This window comes from Hylaeus volcanicus, chromosome 7 (assembly GCF_026283585.1).
Source record: "Hylaeus volcanicus isolate JK05 chromosome 7, UHH_iyHylVolc1.0_haploid, whole genome shotgun sequence".
Taxonomy (NCBI): domain Eukaryota; kingdom Metazoa; phylum Arthropoda; class Insecta; order Hymenoptera; family Colletidae; genus Hylaeus; species Hylaeus volcanicus.
In genome coordinates this window covers 17,176,443-17,202,693 of record NC_071982.1, presented here as the reverse complement: position 1 = coordinate 17,202,693, position 26,251 = coordinate 17,176,443, and the positions used below count along the sequence as shown (strand labels likewise).

The 26,251-nt window shown below is 47.8% G+C and overlaps 1 protein-coding gene across 5 annotated transcripts in view; it reads left to right on the top strand.

Annotated features, from left to right (window-relative positions):
- The window catches only part of LOC128880403 (homeobox protein homothorax), a 440,840-nt gene that overhangs the window by 203,996 nt on the left and 210,593 nt on the right, over positions 1-26,251 (top strand). For 3 of the 5 annotated variants that reach the window (XM_054130448.1, XM_054130447.1, XM_054130446.1), the window contains exon 9: positions 15,725-15,769. The exons of the other annotated variants lie outside the window; for them this stretch is intronic. In XM_054130448.1, the coding sequence (XP_053986423.1) occupies positions 15,725-15,769 (45 nt within the window). The remainder of the gene's footprint in view (positions 1-15,724; positions 15,770-26,251) is intronic. 5 annotated transcript variants of the gene reach the window in all.

Sequence of the window (26,251 nt, the reverse complement as noted above, 5' to 3'; positions counted from 1 at the left end):
GGACGCATTTAGAAATCTGCATCGGGCGGAAAGAAGCAGAGGAGTCGGACGTTTTAGAATTCACGTGGCGGCACGACTCCGCCACCGTCGATCGGTCTTCCTCTTGGACGTTTTAGTGGCTACCGTGCCCTGCATCTTGGAGCGTTTCGCTCCTTTGCTCCAAATCCGACGATTGTAGGGAGTCTCGACCTCTTCAAGGTATAAATTTCCTTTCCACAGACATGACAAATAAAGTCTTTAGAAAGTAATTCCTCGCGTGTCCGAGCCTCACGTGGAGCCTCACTTTGGGTCTACTCAAATTAGGGCACCTTATATGGATGTGCAAAGCTAGGTTGTGCGAGTTTTCGATTTTCTTGGAGAACTGAGTTTCTCCATCGACGATTGTCGAGGAATTCACGACCTGGAACCGGGACCAACGTACGTCGATGGTTTCCCCGTCGTCCGAGGATCACGTCGTGAATTTTTGCTCACCGCCAGGTTGACGTAACGCTCGATGCAAATCGCGGAGTGACAGGTGAACGTGCACCGCGCACGGTGGATGCAGTCGCACGGGAGCGCAGCGTGACGCGGCTGGATCTCTTCGTTACCTTCTTCGTCCGCGTAAAAGGACGAGTAGATGCAGTGCTTCCCAACCCTATCGATCGCGAAACACTCGAGAAAGACAAACAAATGCACGACACACTCTCTGAAACGATAGAAATTACGTTAATATTGATAAAGAAATTTTTGAGTAATTCTAGATCAAGATTAGTCTCTAGAAGGTTTACAGTGTTCAGGTATTAAGAGTATTTTCAGAATCGAATAACACTTCAATTTAGGCGAGATACACCGAGTCGTTGATAAGTGTCGCGACGTCAAGAGTACTCCACGACACTTATAGACGACCCACTGTATCTCAGGAGTGGTTCATCAGAAACTCATGAAACTTGGTATGCAGACTTCTATATATCCTGCAATGATGCCATCAAATTTTAAATGGAATATTCGATTTAAGTTGATACTAGCATAGAAACTCTCAAAAGTCTCCAACTACCCCTTTTTCGAATGAAGTCTCCCTACCAAAATTGCTACAAATTTTTCTTTGACATAATGGCGTGCATCATCGCACCTGTTGGGAAGCACTGGGGCATCGGAAGAGCGTGCAAGAAGGGCTGAGAGACGACGATGGGCAAGAAGAAGTGCGAGAGAAAGCGAGCGAGCCAAAGGGCGGCTGAAGCTAAGAGGCGCGTCACTCGTTTATTTCTGCGCGGGGCACGTTGTGCAATTCGACGTACACGACGAGGTGAAACGGAGCGCGGTGACGCACCGTGATTCGCGAGGAGTCGATACATCGAAGAGGATCGCGGCAGTTATCGCAGATAAATCACTCGCGGCGAAGCAGCGAGTGGCAGGGATCCGCTTATTGCGAACAGGAAGTAGCCGGTGGCGATCTTAGGTAGCGAGAGAGGACTGTAATCGATTCTTATCGTTACTGCCCGCGCGCAACAGATACGAATAATGGGGATTTATTATACGGGGAGTCGTAGTAATCATGGTACAACATGAAGACAAGATTCGTGCAAAAGCGAATGGAAAATGTATTGTGTTGTATCATAAGTATTTGCTTTTTTAAATTAGTCAGATAAAATTTTTAAGTGCATGTTGTTATGAGTGTTCTATTCTATTTTGATACTTGGCTCTTCAGTCCGCACGTTGCTTAATAGGAATCTTGAGAACGCCTTCAACTAAAAAGCCCATAAAAATTAAATACGCTGAGAATTATTTGACAGGATTAGTGAGCAGCTAAAATGATAAAAAGGAACAATTAAAGAAACAGATAAAAATAACGAGATAAAGGGACAGGAAATTAAAGTTTGAATACTACAGTTGAGCGAAGCTTGTTGTTTGCAATTACCGAGTGCCATTCGTATGCAATAGGCGAAGCAGGGATTCATTTTTACCTCATCCACGCTTAACAACCATTTGCCACCACGATTTGCAACCATTCGAACGTTATTGGCGTATTAAAAGTTAACGATGACACGTCGTGTTATTATATTCCGTTTCAATAACGACCGGCGAATTAACCGTGGTCGTGATTCGTTCGAAATTAATTAATCCCCCGATAATCGCGCGGACTAACTCGAAGCGTTCTCCGGCGTCGTTGAACGCGTACTATCTTGTACCAGAACCGGCCAGCAACATTGTGCTCGTTCGACCAATCGAGTGCGCGTTCGATACGTAACGACGTTGCACGGTTGCTGCTATAAACGCTTCTCTTGATACGTTCTGTCGCGAATTTATGCTTGCACCGCTCGAAGCGGGGTTTCTTCGTTCCTCGAGATTGTTCTTTATTGGTACATGTTCGATGTGCACTTGGGTATAGGTGTGAAATAAATGTAAATTAAAGAAAAAGACTAAAGGGGTTCTGTATTGGAAAATATTCCACGCTTTGAGTTTAATTGTAGGTTCTTCTTAGGGGCAGAACAATCTTGAGGAGAACATTGAATATTGAATTATTTCACATTATTTGTTTCACTCTTTGCATAAGTAACCAAAGAATAGTTTTCATATTAATAGATGAAATACAATTCATACAATAGAGGGTTAAAGGATATCTTTCTCATGGATCACAAATGACCCGTCCTCATCAACCCCTCAATCACAAAAATCAAATCGTGTCAATTCTTCTGATTCCTTCCAAATGATCATCAGGACCAGTCGAATCATCGATCTCGAAGGATCCAAGGAAGGATTCCTCCCCCACTCTTCGGTTACGCCTCGGCCATAGGCTGCGCGTCAACGCACCGTTCGTAAATTCTCGACGGACAAACTGGCAAGAATAGTTCGCATAATTCCTCAAGGCCTACCAGTTTTGACGGCGGCAGGCGGCCTATCTTGGCACAATCTCTTTCCCTCTTTCTCCTCGTCTCTGCGTTGCCACCGTGCCTCTTTCTTCTTCCTGGGCACGGTCTTTCCCTCGTTTTTTCCTTTTTTTTTTTGTTCACCGGTGCTCTCTCAGCCAGTACGTCGGCATCGTGGCTCGCGAGGAGCGATGGAGGCACCAGGACCAGATCCTGCGTGAGAAGGAGAGGGTCCGCGAAGAATGCGGGCCCCGGAATACACGCACGCGGATATGAGTACTCCAGTGAAAGCAGGATCGTTAGCGTTCGCGTTATCGCCGCGATAAAACGTTGACCCGCGGAATGCTGTCGCGCAATAGGTGAATGAAGAAGTTACGAGCTAGACCGCTAATTAAATCGTCCCAGAAATTAAACGTTTTATTGGCCCTTGGACGAACGCTGACCCAGGGTTGGGCAAACTTGTTTGAGACTATAGAACGCTATATATTTCTATATTACCTACTATTTAAACAAAGAATGATTATACTGCAAACAAGAAATTCAATTAAATTTGCTCATTCCTCGCCACCTTTCGGAGAGTCAGACTAATAATTAAAAAATAGTGTAAACTTCAAATGATCCTCTCAGTTATGTTACGATTATAAAAATTCACAACGGTATATGCAGAAATACCTAAAAAGACCTAATAAAGGCCTAGCCCAACATTTACGTAGCCCACTTTTAATCGTAACTCACGGTCCAATAATAGCCGAGTCCCGGTCTAGTCGATGCTCGTACTCGATTAACCAGTTCCTCGATTAACTAGTGGCTCGAAACTCGGGTAGCTAAACTCAATCAGCTCGTTATCTCCGTGATACTTTCGCGAAACGTTACGAATGTCCGATGCGTGGAGCGTGATGCGCGATCGGGAAGATAGAGTATCGACGTGCACGTGGATGGAGTTAATTATCGAACTGGCTCACGGTTCCGGATGACAAGTCGGAAACTGGGACAGAGATCGCTGGGATGATCCTGTTGTGCGCCACCAGAATCGAGTAGAACGAACGGTTCGCGAGCGATTCGCTTCGAAATCGCGCTATTTCCGTGTCTCGCAAGCTCGCGGGGATCGAAGGTTAGGTAACGAGTTGGAGAAGAAGATCAAAGGAGGAGGAACTCGTTTGTTCCTGGGAGATTGCCGCCTGGAGCGGCTGGTGATAGAGGATTCGTCGTGCAGGAACGTGTGTGTGAGGGGAAATGGTCCTGAAGGGTACAGTGATGTAAAAGGAATGGGTTAGGTCTCGGTTAGGTCCGTCGATTGACTGTCGACTCTGTTCTCTGATCCTGATTCAGTGTCGGAGAAGGAACGTTGTTTGAATTTAACTTCGTTTAAGTTAAATTTTATTTGGCGTTTCAACGCACTAATGCAGCCTACCGAGGCACAGCGAAAGCTGATGGAAAAAACCGTAGTGACGCTTATCCGTCCTTGATAGGAGGCTGCCCAATTCTCAGAATGACATCAGCCATGGCCAAGACAATGTATTAAAAAAATAACAATCGTCACTTGAGATCATCGGCTAAATTAATGGTATGCGCGATGCTTGTTTCTTAGTGCTGAAACATTACTAAAATTCCAGAGCAGTAACTTGAAATATTTATCTCCCTAAAAGTCCATCGAACCCTACAAAAAATTGCACCCCTACTGCAGCACAGAGTCCAGTAATCCGAAGCGTCGATCAAGCTTCACATGCCTTTCGAAGAAAATGTAAATAGCTCGTCGTTCTCAAGACCGCGACTGTTTCAGGAGATCCTGCGCACATAGAACCATGCTTTCATAATTAATTTCCGCGTAATTACTCGACTCCGAGGAGGGGCGGCGCGTTTATCTACGATGGACGATCGTTACACGGCGTTGTCGCGAAACACGACCAGCACAATGAAGCGCGGAAGCGCCGTTTATTATCACGGTACGAAGAAGGTCGGGCCTTTCGCCAGCCAGAGGAAGCGAAAAAAGCTTGATAATCGCGACTCAGCTGGACGCCGATGAGCTATCGGGAGTTCTTCGCGGAATCGGATTAAACGCGTCACGCACCGCGGCTCGTGAAGGGAAACGAGATGCCCGACCACCGAGTGATTCTAATTACGCGACGCTTTTTGCGGGAACACGGCTTTTCGCGGCGTGTTCCAGCGATAATTGTTCCGCGATACAGCTCGTCAGGATTTTTATTTCGTCTCCTCCTCTATGTTTTCGTCCCGCGAAATCGACCGTGAGACGATCCGACGCTGCAGGGAGTTGAACGCTCGCCTGCGATTCGTACCGGGATGCAAGGATTGGTGCGTGTCTGTGAGACGAAGACCTGTGAGATCAGGTTTATTTTTTGTTGGGTCGATTGTCTATTTTACTTTTTTTTTTTTTTTTTAGAATATGTTGGTCGTAGTAAGCAAGAATTTGCAGCTAATGGATTTAAAGATGGCTTTACGTAGAAGTAAAATGAATTTTGGAGAATTTCTGTGATGGGACTTGTGTAGAGTTAATTTAGAGTCCTATTAGGCCGTGGTCGTCCTTGAAACATAAAAATACGTTGTCTCGAGGTCAAGGACGACGAGCCCATTTCTACGTGTCACTTCCGCCGCATAATTTCGTTGTGGCCGTCGAAACAGGAGAGTGGGCGACGCTTACGCCTGGCTATCTACAGTCCCAGCCTCGTTTGACCCTGCTCGCTTGAACTCTCGTCGCGTGACACGTTGTAAATCACCGGGGCCCACCGTAGTAGCGATACGTGCCTGACCAGTTTGATGGCCGCGGCTCATTGACGCGATTCCTCGCCGCCCCTCCATTCACGGGATCCGCGGCTGCATGCTCCTGGTGCATCTGGCGAGTTTCAGCCTCCATTCTGGACCTGTCCTGAAATTCACGAAAATCATGAAGATGTATTTTGTATTTATGTGGGAGGATTTTTTATTTAAATTCCTTCTGTAGCTTCAACCTTTTTTGAACCGAAGGCTCTAAGAATTCTAAAATTAACTATAAATTGGGGGATGGGTTTGGAGATGAAGTCCATCGTATCGACTTTTTACATAAAATGAGTTCTAATTCTACTCTTCTCGACACGACAGCCTTAATTCCATTTGTTTCATTAATTTTTGCACACAGAGTCAGCCCTTAAAAAATGACTATACCGTAGAACTTTGATACTCCATTGTCCATTCATTTTACAAAACTACTATCCTAGAGTGGTCCCGTGGACAGTGTGTTTGATGAGAGAAGGGTTAAATTCTCGACGGGCGTGTAAGGTTAATGCACACCGTGGAACGAATTAGCGGTGCAAATCGGTGCCGTCTAAATCAGTAGCCGAGATCGGAATTAACGCCATATTTCACGGCCAGCCGGGATTATTCGCGGTGCAGGGCACCGAGGCGAGCTAGTTCCTCGATAAGTTCATTCGGTCGAACGGTTGATAAGCCACGTGGTCGGAATACATTATAGACACCGTTTACCTATGCCGCGAAATTATTTAAAGCGGATCGGCCCGAATACCGACGCGTTTCGCACCCGCGATTCCCGCAAATCTTTTGCGAATTTATGCTAATCCCCCCTGCATTTTTAGGAATGCATGGATCAAAGAGTGGCGGAGCCGTTCGCCGGCGAACTTCCATTGGATTGGCTGTTTCGCTGCAGGAATGCTGCAGGGAATATTTGCGAAAGGAAACGTTCGTGTGAGAATATTTGTTGGATAGTAAATGCTATGCGAATATATTCGCATTGGGAAATTGGGACTCGTGAGGAGATAAAGTTTGCTAAAGAGGCTGCGAATGTTTATTGGAGAAATACGTTAGAAGTATTTTAGAAAGTATTTATAGTCAGGCTTGGTGGTTGTAAAGACAAAGTCCACCGAGGAAGCTGTGAGTGTTATTTCGTAGGAATGTTTTGAAAATGTTTGCGTTAAGAAATTGAGACTTGATGTTCACGAAGAGACGAGATGAATGAAATTTTCACCCAACCGAGGTCACAGGGAAATAATAAAATGTCATATCACTTGCACCACAGCATTCCTGGCGAATCCCCGAGCAACGAGCTGCCGAATCGCGATTCTTCTTTTTGACTCGTCGTCGGAACCATTACCTACCGTGGCCCGCCTACTAGAGTAGCGGCTTCTACTCCTCGACGCTCTGACTCGGTACTCCTGGTGCCGGGGCCCCCCGAGATCACGGATAACAGTTATTAGGGGCTTTTTATAATGCGCGCGGCGTGCGTCTCTATCGCTCTCGCGGCGTCGCTCGGTTGGTTCGCGGCAACCACCTACTAGAAGGCAGGTTAACCGTCGAAGAAGCCCGTTGGAGAAGGAGAGAGGACACCAGGATCGACGAGACGCGGAGAGAACGGAGGCTCCTGCAACGTTTACCCGTGCAAACGCGGTAAGCGTATGCGTAAGACACTCCCAGCCGCTTGATTATATATAATTATCGGCATTTTAATAACTAATCATTTTCCCCGGGCTCCTTCTTCCTTCCTCCGCAATTCTGGCCAGAAAGGAGCAGCTTCCGACGACGACGAGCTCCGCTACCGTATCGCCGCTCCTCCTTCGACGGGGCAATGATAATGATACGTCTTTCGTGCCTCGAATAGAATTAGATGCAGCGATGAGTACGTAGATTAGAGTGGATGTTTGCGGAAGGGACATGATTATTGCCTTTGGGAAGCTGTGGTGCAGGTGCCAGGAGCTTTGCAGGTTTTATGCTTAGTCGCGATCAATGTTGGTTGAGGGAAGTGGAGATGATAAGAGGTTATAGGTGGAGATGAAGCAAGGTGAGATGGTATGGGGTGTTGGGGGAGTAGAATACTATTCAGAGGCAATAATAGTGGCATGTCTTTGTTGATTCGAATAAAGTGATTGCTTCAGTCCTGTGATGAGTGCTCAAATTAAATAGAATGTTTGTTGGTAGGCCATTATTATCGAGTGCATTGGTGTGTGGACTGGTGCAATCAAAGTATAGTGAAAGATAAATTGAGTTGTCAGGTTGTTGGAGGTATAGAAAAATGAGAAATTGGGAAAATTTGTTGGAGAATAAAAAGCTCATTTCTAACACCTGGCTGCGGGTTATAATAACGATACTTCTTTGTTGCTTTGGATAAAGAGGGATACAGTGACGAGTACACAAATTAGAGGGAATGTTTTCAGCTTCGTCATGATTATTGGGTGAGAGCTGCAGGTGTGTGATCTTTGGTTCACTAAAAATAGAGAATGACCGGGAGTGATAAATTGAGTCGTTGCTTATTTACAGATGAAAAAAAAAACGATACGCAATTGAACAAACATGTACAGGCGAAAGGTAATGAAGAAATTATCTTGGAGGTCTGCTATTAATGTAGTCGTTACTTTCACAAGAGTTACAGGTGTGTGTGTGTGTGTGATCTCTGTGAACCTCATTTCTACACGAGGATGAATCTCATTTTCTAATCAAAAATTTGTCTCGAACGATGCAGGAGTACTTTCCCTAGCATAAAAAATCGCAGCTTCGTCGGGAGCCTCGATTATCCCTGCCCTCCCCCTGCGAGGGTGGGCAAGACGACCCGTGGGGGCGCGCGATAGTCGGTCGTAAATATCCCCGAGCGTAATTAAAAGCTATCGATTTGTCGTAAGCCGCGTAATTGCACGAGTTACTACGCGCTTCGAATAATCGCCGCTCCCGGGTGGGAAACTTCGTAGGGCCGCGCCGACGGAGATAACGGAATATTTACATATTATCGCGGAGCCCGCACGATCCACCTACGCCTGCCGCGCGATGAACCCGTCAGCCTCCGCGTGGGGAACGGGGCCCAGGGATCGTGTCGTGGATTCCGAATTCGAATTCGCGCCTAGGCCGTCGAGATCCCAAGAAATTGATGGCCTCCGGGACTCACTGAATCCCAGGGTGCCACGCGAAATATTGAAAAATACCATTTACTGGTTCGAATCGGTAGTTGAAGAGCCAAGGTATTTCCTTCGAAAATTGTTGATGAGATGCTTCATCATCAGCGACTCTGGATTCCCATATCTTAACATTCAATGATTCCTCGGACAATAAAAATCCAAGGAGACATCAACACCGTCGGAGCGGTCGATCGCGAGGCTTCAGCAGGTTTTCAGGGATTTCCTGCTCCTAAGTTCCCCTCGCGGCGGGCCCCCTTAATGGCAAAGGCGGTCGTCGCGAGTCGTAAAACACGAAGATCCCTTTCGCTGATTAAAAGGCCGTCGACAGTCGTGTCGTTCGTTAGGCCACGGGTTCCGTGATCGTCCCGTTTCCTGTGACAGTTCCAACGTTTCTGTTTTCGTTCCCCGAACGACGGCCCCCGACGAGTGGGGAGGTGGCCACGATGTAAAGTCGCAGATTTCGCGTTTGATTCTAGCCCAGGAAATAAAAAAAAAAAAAAACACTCGAGGCCTATTCGTGCGAGAGCGCTGTAAGTCGACGACGAAACGCGATACTGGCTGGAATGAGTCCGTGGGGTTGGATCGACGAAGGTCATATAGATTTCAGGACACCCGATACCTCGGAATCGAGCGAGGGTGCGGAGTCTATCACTCGACATCTGAACTCACGAGGAGTGCAAAAAACACGTGTCCCGGACATGGTTAACCCTTGGATGCGGATGGAGACAGATTATACCGTAGGGGATGGTCAATTTTTATACAAGACGAAATTTCTATTTTACGTTTTGCTTGAAAGATATTCTCGATGCATTGTGATTTGAACGTGTACTGCGAAAGTGTTATAATGAAAAGGTAGATATTCCTGAGTAGACTATGATTGGTCTTAATGGAGTTCTTCAGACAACGTTTTGATTACCTTTCTAGAGGTTGATGGATCTATGGGCTCGCTGCCGGCACGGCCAGTTGGTGTTCTTCAGTCCTTGTTCTACTTTATTGGGAAACTTCAGTTTGTGCTTGAAGGCACGTATTCTGTACTCGCTATTACCATGAGTACCTAGTCTGACGAACTCGAACTGAGAAAGGTGTCAGGGAGTGATACGAAGCAGACATCCATTAACCCTCCGTAACCCTAATTATTATACTGCTGGCTTCTGGAATATGTTTTACTGACATATGAATTGAAAGTCAGAGGCTAACGAATGTAGTATTCGAGCTGCATCCACTCTGCTGTGAAAAAATGTAAGATTTGTGACCTGGAAAATAAGAGAATGCACACTTGATAGACTCTTTAGAAGAATTCCCAGCACCTCCATCCAGGTGTATCGTGGTGCATCGACTGGTCGCGTGATACCGGTCAATCATCGCCAAAGGACTCGTCCAAAAAAGGTACACCAGTGCATACGCGCACCGGCATCGTCTCGGAACGTCCTAATTAGTCCTTCCATGGTTCCGCGACTCGTTCTCGCGCATTCTCGTCCGCTCGCGTGACAACACCACTAATTGCCGAAATATTAATGGGCCCGCGTTCACGTGGGGCGCAACGGCTACGCTCCTCTGCGCGTTGCTCCTTCTTGATTCTCGTGTTTGCGCCTCGAAAGGATAGCGTTCACGCTGATTCATCTCTGGCTGTGTCAGAGGGAGAAGAGTCTTCACGTGGAAATGGTTCGTGGTTAATCAAGGATTGCCAACCGTACTTTCGCACCCAGAATTGTAGAATCTGTGGTCTCTAACGTGTGACGAAGTTCTAAGGCAGGCGAAGGAGTTTGAAAGGGGATCGACGCTCGGTGATCCGCTCAGGCGGGGAAGTGGCTCGGTGCTTTATGAAGCACACACGGTAACGGTTACCTCCGTGGGGATGGAGGAGAGCGATCCGAAACGATCTGTGTGTGCAGTTCCGTGCGCGTTTGCGGATCCACGGATTCGTGAACCGCCTTTAAGTGGACGCCCTTCTCGAAACGCGACGGTGAAGCCAACTCGAGTGATGTTAAGGAGGGGCTTGGATGGCTCTTCCTGCGGGAATAGGAAGTCCAATCCACCCCCGCGCTTCCGCCCCGTTTTCCTTACACCCGAGGGCGCATAAATCACTGCTTCTGGTCTCTGCCGCGGAGCTGCTCCTCTGGAATGTTTCGCTGTCTGGCTACGTTGTCTAATTCTACTCGCAGCCAGCGCTGTTAACCTCTTTGAATCAACTCGAATAAACACTCTTCTTTTCTGATTAACACGTTGAGTGTTCATAGGATAGAATCAGATTGGCAGATGAATTCTGAAATTCTGCCATAGAACCTACGTTAGCAAACCAACTATGTCTGCAAGCAGAGAAAACTAACGGTGCCAAAGAGGGTGCAGAAAAACAACCCTTGAAAGTGACGCCCATAATGACGTCTCAGAAGATGTTATTGTGGGCTGTTGTAATAACTAGAGTTCTCTACGAGCCTGGTGCTCATAAAAAAGAATATAAAATTTACAAGACATGATTGACGTGCACAAAGCAGTACGTACGTAATAATTCATCGTCAATTTTACCATCCCTCAAATTAAACTTACCAGTTCGAGCTAACTTACTAATTAGATCTAATTGAATTCCTCCTTCAGAACTTTGATTCTTGTAGGGGTCGAGCAAACCCAATGCGAGTGTTCACACCCGCGTAACACGCAAAACAAATAATAATGATCCATTTGAATTTCTGTTTGCGCCACCCCGGTTGGTCTAATAACAGAGTAAACGAGAAAGAAGAAGGGCGGTATTTAGAAGTCCCTGGCGCACGCGACACAGAGGCGCGCTTCGAGGAGTCGTCGTCCAAAGCGTTTGCGTATATACGCGCACATGGTTTATATAGGGGCGGAGGGTGCGGGAGCGGTAGGTAAATGTAAGCAGTAAGCCATTTTCCAGACGATGAGGCGCGAAGCCCCGCTTGGCCTCTTAGCACGGGTAATCCCTGCTTTACCAACCGAACCAACGGGGGGAAGAAGCCCCAGGGTCGCACCTGCGGGTGGCTTCTTCCCCCGAGGAGCAGGCCATATTTAATATCCTCCTTGCATCCCCGAGCGTCAGCAATTCGATCGTCGAAACTCGGTTTCTTTTGATGACAGGGTAGAAAAGTCCATAGGCGAACCATGCGGTGCACAAAAATATAAAACTGTGTACTGTTTCTCAACTCAATCGAACTCTATTCAATACCAATGCAACACCTCAGCATTCAGATTCAACTCCAGCTACCCCACCACGCTCAGGCCACGCCCTCCAGGGGCCTTTTCCTACTTCCCAAGCTGTACATATCGCGTTGTGGCTCACTTCCTCGCACGTCCGATCGTTCCACGTCGATCGATGTTAATTGCCCTTAATTCATCGCGATAAGAGAATAGTATCGATTAAAATTAGCTCGGCGATAAATCGTCCCTACGACGAGGAGGTAAACCGGGCAGCGATTAATCACGACTCGAGATAAGTTAATAAATGTAATTATTATTTAGCACGGAGGCTGTAATTACCCACTCGGCTCGGCGATCCTCGTACTCTCCTCCTCCTTTCCACTCGGTTTCTAGAATATCCTGTCGATCGGCGTCAACTTTCACGCGTTGCGCGCCTTCAAGGTCTGTACTTGACTGCCGGCCAGACAGCGCGAGTCACGTCCGTGACACGAATCCACGCTCGGTTTCCTGTTTCCAAGTCAAGTTCACTCGTTCCTGACGAGGGCTGAGCTAGGAACCGATAGAACGTTTGCGGAACGGTGTCTTACGATCTCCGTTTCCTCTTGTTTCTGCTATGAGCCCTTAGGCGTGGGAGGGTGATCTATGGCGATATGGAATTGCCTTGGTATTTCGTGGTTCAAAGTAGTCACACCTGGATGCCATTTTGCTGAAATTGTGAAGCGATTTATTATGAACAAGATCGATGTTTCTTTCTCGTTACGTAGCCTGTTATTATTGGTTAGGAGCACTTATGTTGGGGCGTGATCTTTGAAACTCCTAAGAAGGATTCCAAGAATTTAATCATGCCCCCTTTCACGGCTAGGAGCATCGAATGATGACTGTACAGGCAAAAAGATACATCTATTTTGTAAATATTTTTTGTTTCCGCCATATTTCTTTATAAACGCTAAATTAACATACGCGTAAGCAAACCTGTTTTTTCGTTTAAGTTACATAAATGTTAAAGTGTGCCATATCTAATTTACACTGCGGTATCATGATTTACGTTGCACAAGTATTGTTGAAGTATATGCACCACATCGGGGTCGTAAAATAAAAACGAACGTGTTCGTAATTACTTATGTAACGTGCCAGTCGGGGCGTGGGCTGTAATTGAATATTGTATCTCGTCCGCGTACGTCGAACAGTCTCTAAAACATGACTGGTAAATTATATGGCACTAGAATCGACGCAGGAGACTATGTAACAAGAATGTACAGTGCCAGACACCTGTAGCTATAGCGCATTGTACTGCACGGATCTGTAAAAATTGTCCCCGGCGAGAAGAAAACACCCTGTCCGAAGTCGGTTGAATCCTGACAACGACTTTCCTCTTCGTAATCGATGGAAATTTAATTAAAACTTCGAACCTGCTCCGGGAATTGAAATTACATCTAGTTATTTATTATTTCACTGTCGCTAATTTATGCAAGTCGGAGCCGCGTGTAATTCAGGTCCAATTACTTGCATCAGGAAATTTCGCGATAATGAATATTTACAACCTGCGCGCCGACTGACCGATGTAAATCAGAGCTGTCGCGGTCGGGCAATCTTTTATTTCATTTCGTTTAGAGTATTTATTATGTAGAAATCGTGGCACCGTATACGGGGAAAATATTTATTTAGTGGACAAAATTAAGTATGGGGGACGGAGAACATTTCTAAATCTGGCTAGGACTTGAAGAATTCTAATGGAGAAAGAGAAACTATCAGGGTCTTTGTTGTTGAAACTGATGTTGACCACTTAAATGTACATTTTCTTCAAGATCTAACTCAGACCTACCCAACTATACAAAATCAGAGTGGAGTCAGAGTCCAAAGATTTCAAGTTAAAACGAGGAATCTAGCCTATGCAGAGGGAGAATGATTTGGAATACTAGCACGTGTGGAGGATTGATGCGAAATCCTGGCAACATCAAGTCCGCGATTAGCAATGGTGGCAGCCGCTTCGACTGCGTCGTTTAACGCGGGCCGGCGAACAATACCATATCTTATTCAATCTCGTCGAGCGGCTAACGTTGCCAGGCGTTTCTAAGAGCCATTGTTCGGCATCAACAGTTAGTCCGATTCAAGCAGATGTTGCTCGAGCGGGCGAGTGCGTTGCCACGTAATTAGCGGCGCGTAATCTGGCCGCGTGGCAACGCCAACGACGCCATTACGGCTCCGACGGCCGCGGACAATGAGAGATACAATACCCAACGAGACGATTGTGAACGGGGCGAGAGACTCGCGTATCGAATCAATGTTCCTCGTGAAACCCACCGCGTGCAACGAACGGCGACAGCGTATCCTCGCCACGCCCACGACGACTTTTTGGTGTTCTTCCTCGGACGGGGTCACGCTCTGCCACCTGCTCCCGTAGAACAGCTGAATAGTCGATTGCGACGTCCTTGGCAATCTTTTTGTCGGACTAACTGGAAACCTAACCGACGAGTTTGAGCGAGGGAACGGTGCGGGCGACTTTTAACGCGGTGTCACTTGTCATCGGGTCGCCCTCGAGCCACCCTCGTGCCTGACCCCTCCAAATTTTTGCGGATAACATTCTATCGCTTGGTGTGCCATGCATGCGTTAAGGGTTGCGTGGCTTCGACGATTGGGGGACTTCGTGCAACTGAAGAGAAATCAGTTCACTTTAGGAATGAATTTAGTTTTTTTTTTTTTTTTTGGAAGTAACATTCATGGACTGTTTAATTTAGTTAGTAAAGTAGAAAATTCTGCTGTTACAGATACTTTAGGATTCACCACCCAATTCTATTGCATTTTTAAGGATTCCAAGACTATCAAAGAGAAATAATGTCCAGCACTTCCGGTACCACAGAAAGTTCCATTGTTTGTCAGGCATTCAGGACTTTTGCAGTTCGATATCATGCGCCCTCTCGCGGAAAGGCAATTTTTCGTCGTGGATACACGACTATCGCGTTAACGTCGCTCCCAGGGGATGCTGTTGTCGAAGGGGCGCGCCACTATCCGCGTATTTCACCCCCGACCGCCGTGCAGCCCGCGGGGCTGAAAGCATCGCGCTCCACTATCGCGCGGACAAACAGATTTTAATGAGTAAAACGGCGCGGTCGAATCGCATCGTGACGTTCCCGCGCGTTTTACGGGCGTCAAACCTTTCTGGTCCCACCCCTGATTCCACCCCCCTCGTGTTACCCCGCCCGTGTCTCCCCCCCGTTAGGGGCTCGACGTTACACCCGCCCGTAGTCATCCATAGTTTATATCGCACGAACACGCGGCCCCCGCGTAATGGCCGTCCGTAAAATATTTATCGCGGAAATTAGTCGCACGATGATGTATGCCGCCGCGTCCACCCACACACGCGTGGCGCACCTGCTCACACGCGTGCAGCCAGCTCCGCGCAGGTAGATGGAAACGTATTTGCGCGAAATCGCCGCGACCGCACGCGCTGTGGGGGCGAACAACCCCTCTCCGTCCTTTTTCACACCCTCTCGCGCTGGATAATAAGCGTCGTCGTCGCGTTGCATCGGCGAAATATCGATTCGACGCTTCGACGATCGATCTTTCCGCTCGCGAGCCCACCGACCCCGTCGTTACGGGTGAAACGAATCGCACGCTAAGCTCAAATCTGTACAGGCAATTAACCGGTTTTATAGTTTCAATATTTCAACGGAGAGCATTTTATTTGCTCCCACGGGTGGGGGGGGGTGGTTAATTTCGTACCGCGCTAATATTTGACTCCGAATGATTGGTTAATTTCTGTTTGATAAAAAAATTAACTCGTACAACCTGGAACCTCGAATAAACTGTTTTCACTAACTTCGTTTCCTTTCTTTTCTGTTGCAGGTAAGTGTTGGCGACTCGATTCTCCTGGCTGGATCCGTGGCCGCAGTAAGTTTGAAGTTTAACTCAGAAAATACCTAAGAAATTTTTCGTTCGCCTGTTTTCGCGGGCGGGAAGGCGTTAACTTCAGAATTTGTAGTCTCTCGTGCTGTACTCTTTCCCACGGTTTTCACGGAATTTTCTCGCGAGTATGAAACTTCGGAGTTGCGCTGCAACTTTGTTCGACCATATCTCGAGTAAAGTCCACTGCGGAGAGCTGTAAAGAGTGCCCTTGAACGATGCTCCATAGATGAGAGACAGAAGACAATGACTATAGAAAACTCTAAAAAAATTGGACAACACTTTTAAACAAACCTCTGTGACCTTGATTAATACCAAACCCTCAAGCTTCTAAACCCCAAGCAATTTCGAAACTGAGAGCTTCCACATCAGCATAGCTCCCTCTTAATTCGATCACCAGCTAGGATAGATCATGTCGCTCCCCCAGTTCCTGAAGATCGACGATAGATCCATTTCCCATGGATGCGTGACGGTAGTGGTGTGTTCTTTGAAGTTTTCCACGGCATTGTGCTCGTCCCGTAGCGCGCTGTTAAACGTAATGACGTGTGTTTACGCTTCTGAAAAGTTTCCTCCGCTCCTGGGTCATCCCGCAGCTGGGTCCACAGGCCCTCATTATCTAATGTAGAAGTTGTTATTACGAGGCACAACGAGGATAGAGTCGTGACGCGACCGCGGTAATGTCAGGTTGGTCGAACGTCGCAAATTACGACGGAAGACACACTATTAATTAGCGATCGGACGTTGTTTACCAGTCACGACGATGGGAGCGGTATTGTGGGGTGCGCTTCTTGCGCTAGCCGACTTTTGCTGGTACATACCATTTAGCTAACGGTCGCCCGTGCATCGCGTCCTATTATTTTTGCGACCATGCCAAAGAGGCTCCCATAGCACGGTTCTCAACCATACCTGACGTTATCGCTCTTTAGGAGACTACTTCGAGGGGTCAGTTGGTTGAGTGATGTCGATGTTGATCGCATGTCCTCAGGATCCATCTTTGGATCTTATGAACGCGGTCGATAGTCATGAATTGTAGTTTTTCTTAAAAATATGATACATATATTTGGAGACCCCCTGTTCGGAAAGATGATAATCGCGAAAGTTGATAAGGAAACAGATAGAAATCTATCGTGAACGAAGCAGAGCTTTGCGACCACCTACAATTGGGAGCTAATTAGGGTAGTGAATCTGCTGGAATTGGTCGGACCCAGCAGTTTTTTTTTTTCGAATTACCCGTCGACGGGAGATTTCGCTCATAACGCAGCCGGAATGAAATTCGCGTCCTCGGATTTCCGCTAATCCCGGTGCCTCGGGTTCGTTTCGCGTTGCGGAACGAAACGAAATTAAATCGTGCGTCGGCTGCGTTAATTAATACGCATTGCCAGCGTGTCGATTCGGCCGCGATAGGTAATACGCTGGGTTCGATTCCGCAATATGTAGTAGTTTCTAATTAACGGGAGGCATTGCGATCGATCCAATAAAAGTAGGCAAATAAATCGTTGATACCCTGTCAGTACGCCCCAAGCGATAAATCAGTACTTTCGGGGGCAATTATAGCCGACGTGCGAGCGCGAGCGCGTGCACGCGGCGTTGCGGTGCGAAAAACAAATTTTGAGTAACAAGCATCGATTTTAATCTCGAATTTATTCAACCCCCGATTAAGCCGTATCGGGATACATTCGCCATTTATATTCTTTGCGCGAACGACTGGTCCCGACGCGCTAAATATTAATCCCGCGAGTCGTTAACATCTGATTAGGAGAAATTTAGGAGCGGTATGGTCGTTTCAGATCGAAATATCGAGTTTCTTTTTTGTGACTTTTCTTAAAGTCTGTCGAACCACCTTCGATTCATCGTTCCTCGCGCCAGCTCTGCTCCAACCCTCCCGCTCCCTCGTAATTCTCATCCCTCGTGCTTCTCGCGGTCGTAACGGACGTCTTTGACGATCATGACAATTTCCGCGCCGAAGTTGCTCGAGGAACTTGGTGCCCTCGCGAGACGAGTCGTTCGTTGGATGGCGAATGTGCAGGTGCCGCGAGGGAGAACCGGGGTGTAGTGGCCCGCGGGAGAGCCGGGTTTGCGAAAGTTGGACGCACCTCGCGGAGGAAGAGAGGCTTCGGTCGTCGAGGTGCAATGACGTTGGACGTCGGAGGCGTTGGTGGCGCTGGGCTCCCACCGGCGTATCGATTCCTCGATGCCAGGCAAGGAAACCAACCCTCCCCACGCACCCTTCGGCTTCCTCTGCCTTCAGCCACCCCCAACCGGCTAACTCAGCCTTCTCTTTCCCTCTTTCCGCCCATCTTGTCGGTCCGACCACCCCATCCGCGCCACCTCCTCGTCCACCCCCGTCTTCCGACCACCCACGACCACCCCCGTGCGCGCAGCCCTTCCTCCGTCGTTTCTCTTCCCAAGCGACGGCCAACTTTCCAGATATGAATTAACAGAGTTACGGAGCTTCTGCGGTGGTCGAGCTTCGGGAGTTACACGGCTTCGCCAACTCCGTGGAACGTCGTCGGGATCGGTGGCCTGGTCCACCCCCGTTGATCCTCGAAACCGCTGCACGTCGATGCTTCCATCCGGTATACCGATTTACGTCCTTCCATGGATAGTCATTGCTAACGAGTATTTCTCTAGAAATTGCGAAGTTTTATCGTTCGGAGCTTTTTAGACTTTAGGACGATGACTTTCTGTGAGCTAGAGATTTAGATAAAAATTACGAAGGGCTGGGTATATTAAAGTTTATTGTTGGGGGTGGTAGATTAGAGGACGTTCATCAGTGTCGAAGGTTTTATACTTTGATTTGTGTAATAGACATCTGGTACACTTTTAAAAAGCTCAGAATATTGTTGAATAAAGAGTGTCTAGCGTTCTTCAGATAGGCTTTTCATATACTCCACATGATTCGATTAGGTAAACATCGACCCTTTTCACCATTGTCTTCATATCGAGCATCCTCAGTCCAATCTAATCGTTTTTCGACGCGTCCTCAAAGATGGGATCGTCACACGTTCGCAAACCCTTTTCTCCTCAGGCGTCGGCGTGACCCTTGCGCAACCATAGAAAGCATCAGGCTGATAATGCCATTCCGCGGCACTGGGTTAATGCAAGCACGCGAGTGCAACGCCGCGTAGGAGGGGTTGAGAGCAGAGAAACGAGAGGTGGGAGGGAGGCAGAGGCTGCTGGTAGTCGAGGAGGGGGCGGTCGTAAGGGGGTTGCGCGGGTGTCGGCGGGGAGGAAAGGGTTTGGGGTATTAAATCATAGAGCTGGAGCGCCTGCCGCCGGTTTACTGCCGGATAAAACGCAGTGACTGTTATGTTATGGACCACCTGTATGCCTCGACCCTGAACTCTCTGCCTCTCTCTCTTTCCGTCGCGCTGCCGGCTGCTCTCGAGCCGACCGAAATCTATATACGTCCAAAAACAACCCCCTCGTCCGCGCGATGACGCGACGCTGCTGTCGATCGTTTGGTCCCTCGAATTTCCTCAATTTTGAACGCGTTGTTGAGCTTGCGAACCCGTTTGACGTGCTCTATGGATTGGAGAGGGGAGGATCGGGAAAGAATTGCAACTTTTGGTGTTTCGGATGCTTTGACTACTCTTTACGAAGCCCGTGATTTGTGGAAGGCTAATGGAACGCTAGGCGTGTTCAGTCAGTCTTACAGCTAGTGAGTGAAGAAAGATAGATTTGGTCTGACAGGGGTTGCTACCCGTGCTAGGTCAGACATCGTGATACCTGCGACGAAGGATGAATTGCTCGACTCTGGTCAATGTCTAGTTTCTCGTGGGACATATGGGAGACAGGAAGATTCAAATCGAAAGAAATTTGCGATCTAGACTGACGATTCTTCGCGTTCTCCATTTCTTCGCACCCTCGAAAATGGAATCTCTCATCTTTCTCATCATTTCAAGCTTGAAATTGCGTCTGAACGTCCGTTGGACCACACATGAGTTCGAAAACGACATCTGACACGTTGCAACCCCTTGTAAGCTCTCGTCTAGCGATCGACGCGATAAAAATTTGTCCAAACGCGGCGCTCGGAATGAAAAATAGCACAGAATCACGCGATCCGCGCCGCTAACAGGCGCTTTATCCGGCAGGCCTGCTTGACGCGAGTAATTAACGCGTCGCCCTCGACAGGTCTGACGTGCGCTCGCGCTTCGGAAAGGAATTCGCAACGGGAAGCAGCCGCTTCTCACCTAACCCAGCAGCAAAAACGGGCCCCGTCGCAGCTCGTGGAAAAGGGGAAGCCTGCCCCGTTGAAAGAAAAGCGGCGTGCTGCCTTCCCTCTGTCTCTGCACCGTGTGCCCCGAGCACTCTCGTCCTTGGGACCGAGTTTTTCGTTTCGTCGACGAGATCGGTATCCTTGATTATACACTCCGCGACAAAATTAAAGCGTCACTTCATCCTTGTCCGACAAGTGGAGAATATTTCGGAATTTTGTGAAAGATTATTGTACAAGGAAGTGGAGAAAAATTATTTTAACTTCAGAAAAAAAGATAGCATCTGCATCTACCAAAAACCAAAGCAAAGCTCACACTTCGAGCTACAATTTGCCATACATAGAAGTCAAATACAAAATTTTGCAAACCTTGTGGATAATCTCAAAGTTGAGCAACTTTCTACGTTGCACACAAGAACCACCAGGGAACGCCCAGTCTTCCTCAAACCCTGGTGCACGAAGCTTCAAACTGCTCCATTTACACAGGTCCACGGCAATTTTACAACGACAGAACGAACCGCGCCATTTTTCATGCGATTACAAGTGCTCGCTTAATTTTGCCGCGGAGTGTATTATAAATATACATGTAACTCCAGTCCCCACGGGCATGGGTCTCACGTGCGCGAGATACCTGCCGACGCAACTGCACAATGTGCATTCGGGCACGGGGAGTCACGTGTATTGTGTATGGCCACCATATCTGCCACGGCACCGAACCCAACCGCGCGCAACCTTCGTCTTATCTCCTTCTGAGTCCTTCCTTGCCGCGCGTTTTGCCTCTCTCTTACTTACTCTCTCGCGGTTCCCTCTCGTATTAAATAGAATAAAGACATTCAATGGGAATTAATCGGATATCTACGTATCTTGGCGTCCACTCTGGGTGCATTGTTGCGCCGGTGCCGTGACGGCGCGCGCGGCCGCCTCTTTTCTTCTCGTTCCTTCTCGTTTTTCTTCTCCACTGGCCCCCAGGCTCCTTCGCCGTCGTACTCCTACTCTTCGTGTTTCGCCTTTTTGCCAGTCGAGCCTCGGATGGAGATATTCCGCGGCAGAATAATATCGGGGCACGTTTTTAGAGAGCGCAACGCTCCGATGCGCCGGCTGCGTCCGTCGCCGACTATGGCCGTCGACCTACGCGAACCCAGAGATGGGCAGCATACCTATCCGGGCAAAAGGCTCGGATAGCGGAAGGGTTATACAACTTCTTGCCACGTTTGCTCGCTGAGAATTATAAACTCCGAGGTGTAATTTTAGTTAGTTGCTGTGCGAGATTGTGATGAGCACTCGCTGTTCAAATCGAGCCGTAGGAATATAGCGTGTGGTTAAAGATTGGATAAGTTCGTGAAAGAGGATAGAGCATTAGAGAGCAGTTTTTTTTTTATTATAGTATGTTCTTCTATTAATATTTTACATTAATTCCAAAGCAAAAGGAAATTCTGTAACAATCGATGTCGATTCGCGCATCGATTTTCAACAGAAGTCACGAGAATAATTGAGATTTCTAAGGGGCTGAAATGTAAATTGCAATGTCTCCGCGAAGGGGTTCGCTCGCATTCTCACGTGAGCGCGGCTACGCGCACGAGAGCGTATACTTAACGAACCCGTCCGTGCGCCTCGGGGCTGGATTTTCGAAGCGGCGCGGTTCGGTTTTTCTGACCGCCGGGTAAAGAACCAGAAGCCTTACGGCTCGATACGCAACGTCGACGGGGAGATTTTAATCTCGATCGGAGAATTAATTTGGCGCCTTGTAGGGAATTGCGCTCGAGGAATCGTAGGCTGTCTTTAATTTCGATTATCGGCTGCTCTCTATCTCCCCAGAGTCACATTGAATTTCCTTAATGTTTTAATTATCACGGTTAATGAGGGCGCCGACGCGTTCGTGTTTATGCGGCATTGTTCTCGATTCCGTCGGTTAGACCCGGGGAAAAACGTTTTTCTTGCGCCACGGGGAGGATGGATATCGTCCGGGGATTTATCGCCGGGCGAAATCTTGAGGAAAGGTGGACGGTTATTAATTGAATTGGAGTATCTGTGCACGCGATCGATGTCTCGCGGGGTTGTACACTTTCAGAGCTACAAATCGAGTTAATGGGCATTTGCATTTAGCGGGCGGTAGGGAAAGAATGAGACCATAGAGTGTATTGCATACTACACTGTAGGCACGGTGCGTTTTAATCATAATAATTTTCCAACCAAACGAAGTAGCACTACCAACGATTGAAACTCCATTTTTAAGAATTTTTTTCTCAGAAACGAAGGGGAGGTCCACCTTGCTACCTTCTGAGATCTCTTCCGAATACCTTCATCTACATCTAAAAAAGAAGATTCTAGAGATCTAGATCCACTTCTCCATAGATTGGCAGGAATAATTATCACAAGGAAAAAAAATATCTACAGTCCCGTTGCATCGAAACTTCTACCAGTTCCACAATAGCAAACGTCTGATCGAGCGTCAGTTTCTATTTTTTACTCCGTTGTGCGGGTTGCGCGCAACGGCTCGAGTAACACGGTCACGCGGCCCTGCCATACGTTCGTCAAAACTGTCAGACTCTTCGCCGAACAGAGTTGCAAGGCGCATTAAACTTTGATTCTTGCGCAGTGTTTGCAGTTAGTCCGTGCCCCCGGGTATCGATTGTTCATTACTGTCGCAACTTGGTCGCGAAAGTTCGCCTAGTCAATCGACGTTACATTGTATATACCGCTGGAGTCGTGTAAGTACGCAAGACGCGTGGAAAGCCTAATGGAGCTATAGCAAGGAAACAGCGATTCGCAGCAACATGATGAATGATAAATGCTAGAGGAAACCGATCGATGCGTGCAGGTGCGCTGGAAGGTTGTGACACCTGTGCGAGGAAAGAAAAAATTGAAAAATTAAAAATGCTGCCAATCCTGGATTTCTTTCGCACGTTTCACGAAAATAGTTGGTTTCCCTTCTTCCTTTACATATTTTTCATATCGCGACAAGACGACCTAGTCACCGTATTCCCAGTATCCGCCATTAGATCTGCGAGCTTTTTTCATAGTAAATGAATTAATCCGCGCATCAGCTCGGTTCCGAACGGTCTGGTAATTGCGAGGTAGCCTCGGTCATCATTCGCCTTATCGACGACCAGAGTGTCTCTCTCCTCTCCTCTACCCCTATCCTCGGTCCCTGTCGTTACAATTATTATTCATCTTATCTGGCTCGATTTGCATTACATTTAAATTTAAATACACAGCTCGCTCGTTCCCGCCGCCATCATCCCCCCACCTGTCGCCAGCGATCCCTCCTCCTCGGCGCGTTCTTGTCTGACGGGAGCTACCTTGGCCGCAGTAACTCCCCGCGTAATTGCACACCACGCGAAAACAATGCCCTCGAGTCGATACGATCACGTGACCAGCCCGAAATAATTCCCTGCCCGTTTTCGGCGCCCCCCTTGAATAGCATCGTCGAGACCTCGTGAGAGTTTTGCGGGGAGGTGCCTCTGTTTGGGAGGGTGGAGGTTAATTAAACTGGGGGGGACGGAGTAATGAATCCGAGAGTGTGTAATTCTGACTTCTTCCGTGATTTTTGGTTTCCTTCCTCCCCCGTGTGAGAGGAAGCCGCTCGTGAGAGCGTAAATGCATGCTTGATATGGAACTTATGGCAATTGTATGTCGAGACCGCAAAGTCCTTGGTATTCTTAAGCTTGGTATGCTGGGGTGGAAAGTGTCCAACTGGGGGGGTCAAGAGGTCAAGGGTATAGAAGGAAGTTCTTACCAACTTTGGTCATGCAGGGTTGCTCAACTTTGAGATTATTCACAGGGTTAACAAAATTTTTTATTCAACTTCTATTATACTGAAATTAAATTATGAAATGTGAGCTTTATTTTGGTATTCTTGCGATGAAGATACGATTTTTTTTCCAGAAGTTATGACGGTCTGAATAGAACCTTGCAAAAAATGTAGGACGCTATTCAGACCGCCATAACTTCGGAAGAAAAAATCGCATCTCCAGTTCATAAGAATCATAGCAAAACTCATACTTTAAGCTTTGATTCGCCATTAATAGAAGCTGAAGGAAAAATGTGGTTCACCTTGTAAACAATCTCAAAGTCAAGCAACTTTAAACTTGTGCTTAGTATGGTTGACTACTAGGTGTCCATCTGGAGGATCAATATTCATTTGTTGCCTTCTTTTTCGCGAATTCACCGTTGAGCTTTCGCCACTTCCAAGGGTCATTCTCAGCCTTCTTTGATCAGTGTCCGATCCGGTAATGTCCCGGAACCCTCCAGTCGGGCAGCATCGTCATAAACATATCGAGCAGAGACTATGGTCCCGACCTGCCCCAACCGAAACGTTACCAGCGAAACGGCGCCATAAATAACGTCCTAAGTGTAGCGTCACGGCGTCGACCCTCTGGCGGGAGCATAACCGACCTACGGAAAGTCCTTGCACCTAGAAGTAACGAGCAATAAAAGAATTCGTGCAACCCTCTCCGCGACAAAGCGTGAAGTGCCCGTTTTGAGACGTCGCCGTCGCTGCAACACGCGCTCTGCATACGTCAAGTTGCGAGTGATCTATAAAACGCTGTACGATCGGTCACTAGTTCTCGATCCTTCGCTGTAAAACTGCTACGAGCAGACATAGAATGACAAAACCGTTCACTGGTATCTATGGTTGCTGAGTCGAGTCGTGTGCTGCGAGCTATGAACGTTCATGAACCTTCGGTGAATGTGCAGGACCGTTAGATGGTATCTGATTTTCATTTTTAATATTCGTATTATACAGATAGGTGGTACTAATTGTATTAATGAGGTTTTAATTATGTAATATACTGCTTCGCATGGTTTATTCATTTTTAATAAATGCTTCAGTATGTGTAAAGACTTTTATTGAGGGCCGGCCGTTGCTATAGGTTTTCCACGCACTGCCCACGCTTTCCAACGAATCTAAGGGTTAAATCTGGAAATATAGTGTGAGTTACGTGGCACGTGACGATACTCGTATTCGCTGATTTTCTATTTCCTGACGCTGGGAAACGTGTAGCAGGGGAGTTGGCCCAGATATTACTATTGTCCTTCTGAGAAAACAGTGTAGAGAATCTCTTGAAATGTTGAAGCGTAGGAGTGAATTCCTTCGTGTGGTAAAGCAACAGTATTCATAGGTCATCCCATAAGTACGAACAGTCGATGACCATGGTGAGCATTATTTATTTGATCGAATAGTAATAGGTTCTACAAAGGTCAATACAAAGTAACTTCATTCCACGAATCGAATTCCAATTCTCAAGAAACTATCAACTAGTAAATGGTTTCCATAAGTCAAACTAGTCTTCGCTCAAGTTTCCGACCTGAAATTCCGAGATCGACGTTACAAAGCCATTCCTCGTAGTCTATGTTTGCACTTCTGTTCTCACGTGCCGCGTCACCAGCTAAACAAATGTGCTCATTTTACCGACGCACGACTCACAATCTGAGTCATCGTCCTCCATACTTGCAGAAGACGTCCGTTTTCTCCCACGGCGATTCGCGTCCAATAACCCGGAACGTTAACAAATATGTAAAGAATCCTGCGGCGCAATTCAACCGATATAAAAACCCCGATATCGCTTCTTTCCGCCATTTAGAGGCCAGCCAGAAGAAATAAGAAGGTGGCGTGGAAGGGCGTCGGCGATAAAGGTGACGTAGGGCGTCGCGACGTCCGTCAAGCTGCGCCGGTTGGTCCATCCGCCTGGTTCTCTCTCCCTCCCACGCGGCCTTGTTTCCTTCCCTGTGTCTGGCTTCCTCTCTCCCTTCGGGGGCTTCGTCGAAGAGGATCTTCCACCACCTCCGCGCCCACCCTCCGGTTCTCTTTGCCCGTGTCTCTCCTGGCTGAAACGAGCGAAATGCTTCTCTCAGGATCAAGGAAGAGCGCAGACTCCAAACGGCACCGGGGACCCCCGTGAATGGCGACCCTCACAAACCAATCGTATTCCCGTTTCCATCCCTCTTCGCTGCCGGAGGAGAAACTCCGACCGGGGGTTTCCCTCCGCGCAACCCTGTCGACGTCGTTACTGTTACCCCTGGCTAGGCTCCCCCGCGTCCCGTCTTCCCCTCGAATGCGTCTCCACCCTTTGCGAACCGGCCACCGACGATCCAACGTTTCCAATCTAACGCCGGTATTTTCGCGTTTTAATCACGATCCAGATTACGCGCGGGTCGAACTTCCGGTTACTGGGAGTTTCTGGACTGCGCGGTTTTTCATGCGTAGGATTCAACCGCGCCACTTGGACTGCCTCTACTTGCTGTTGGAGCTC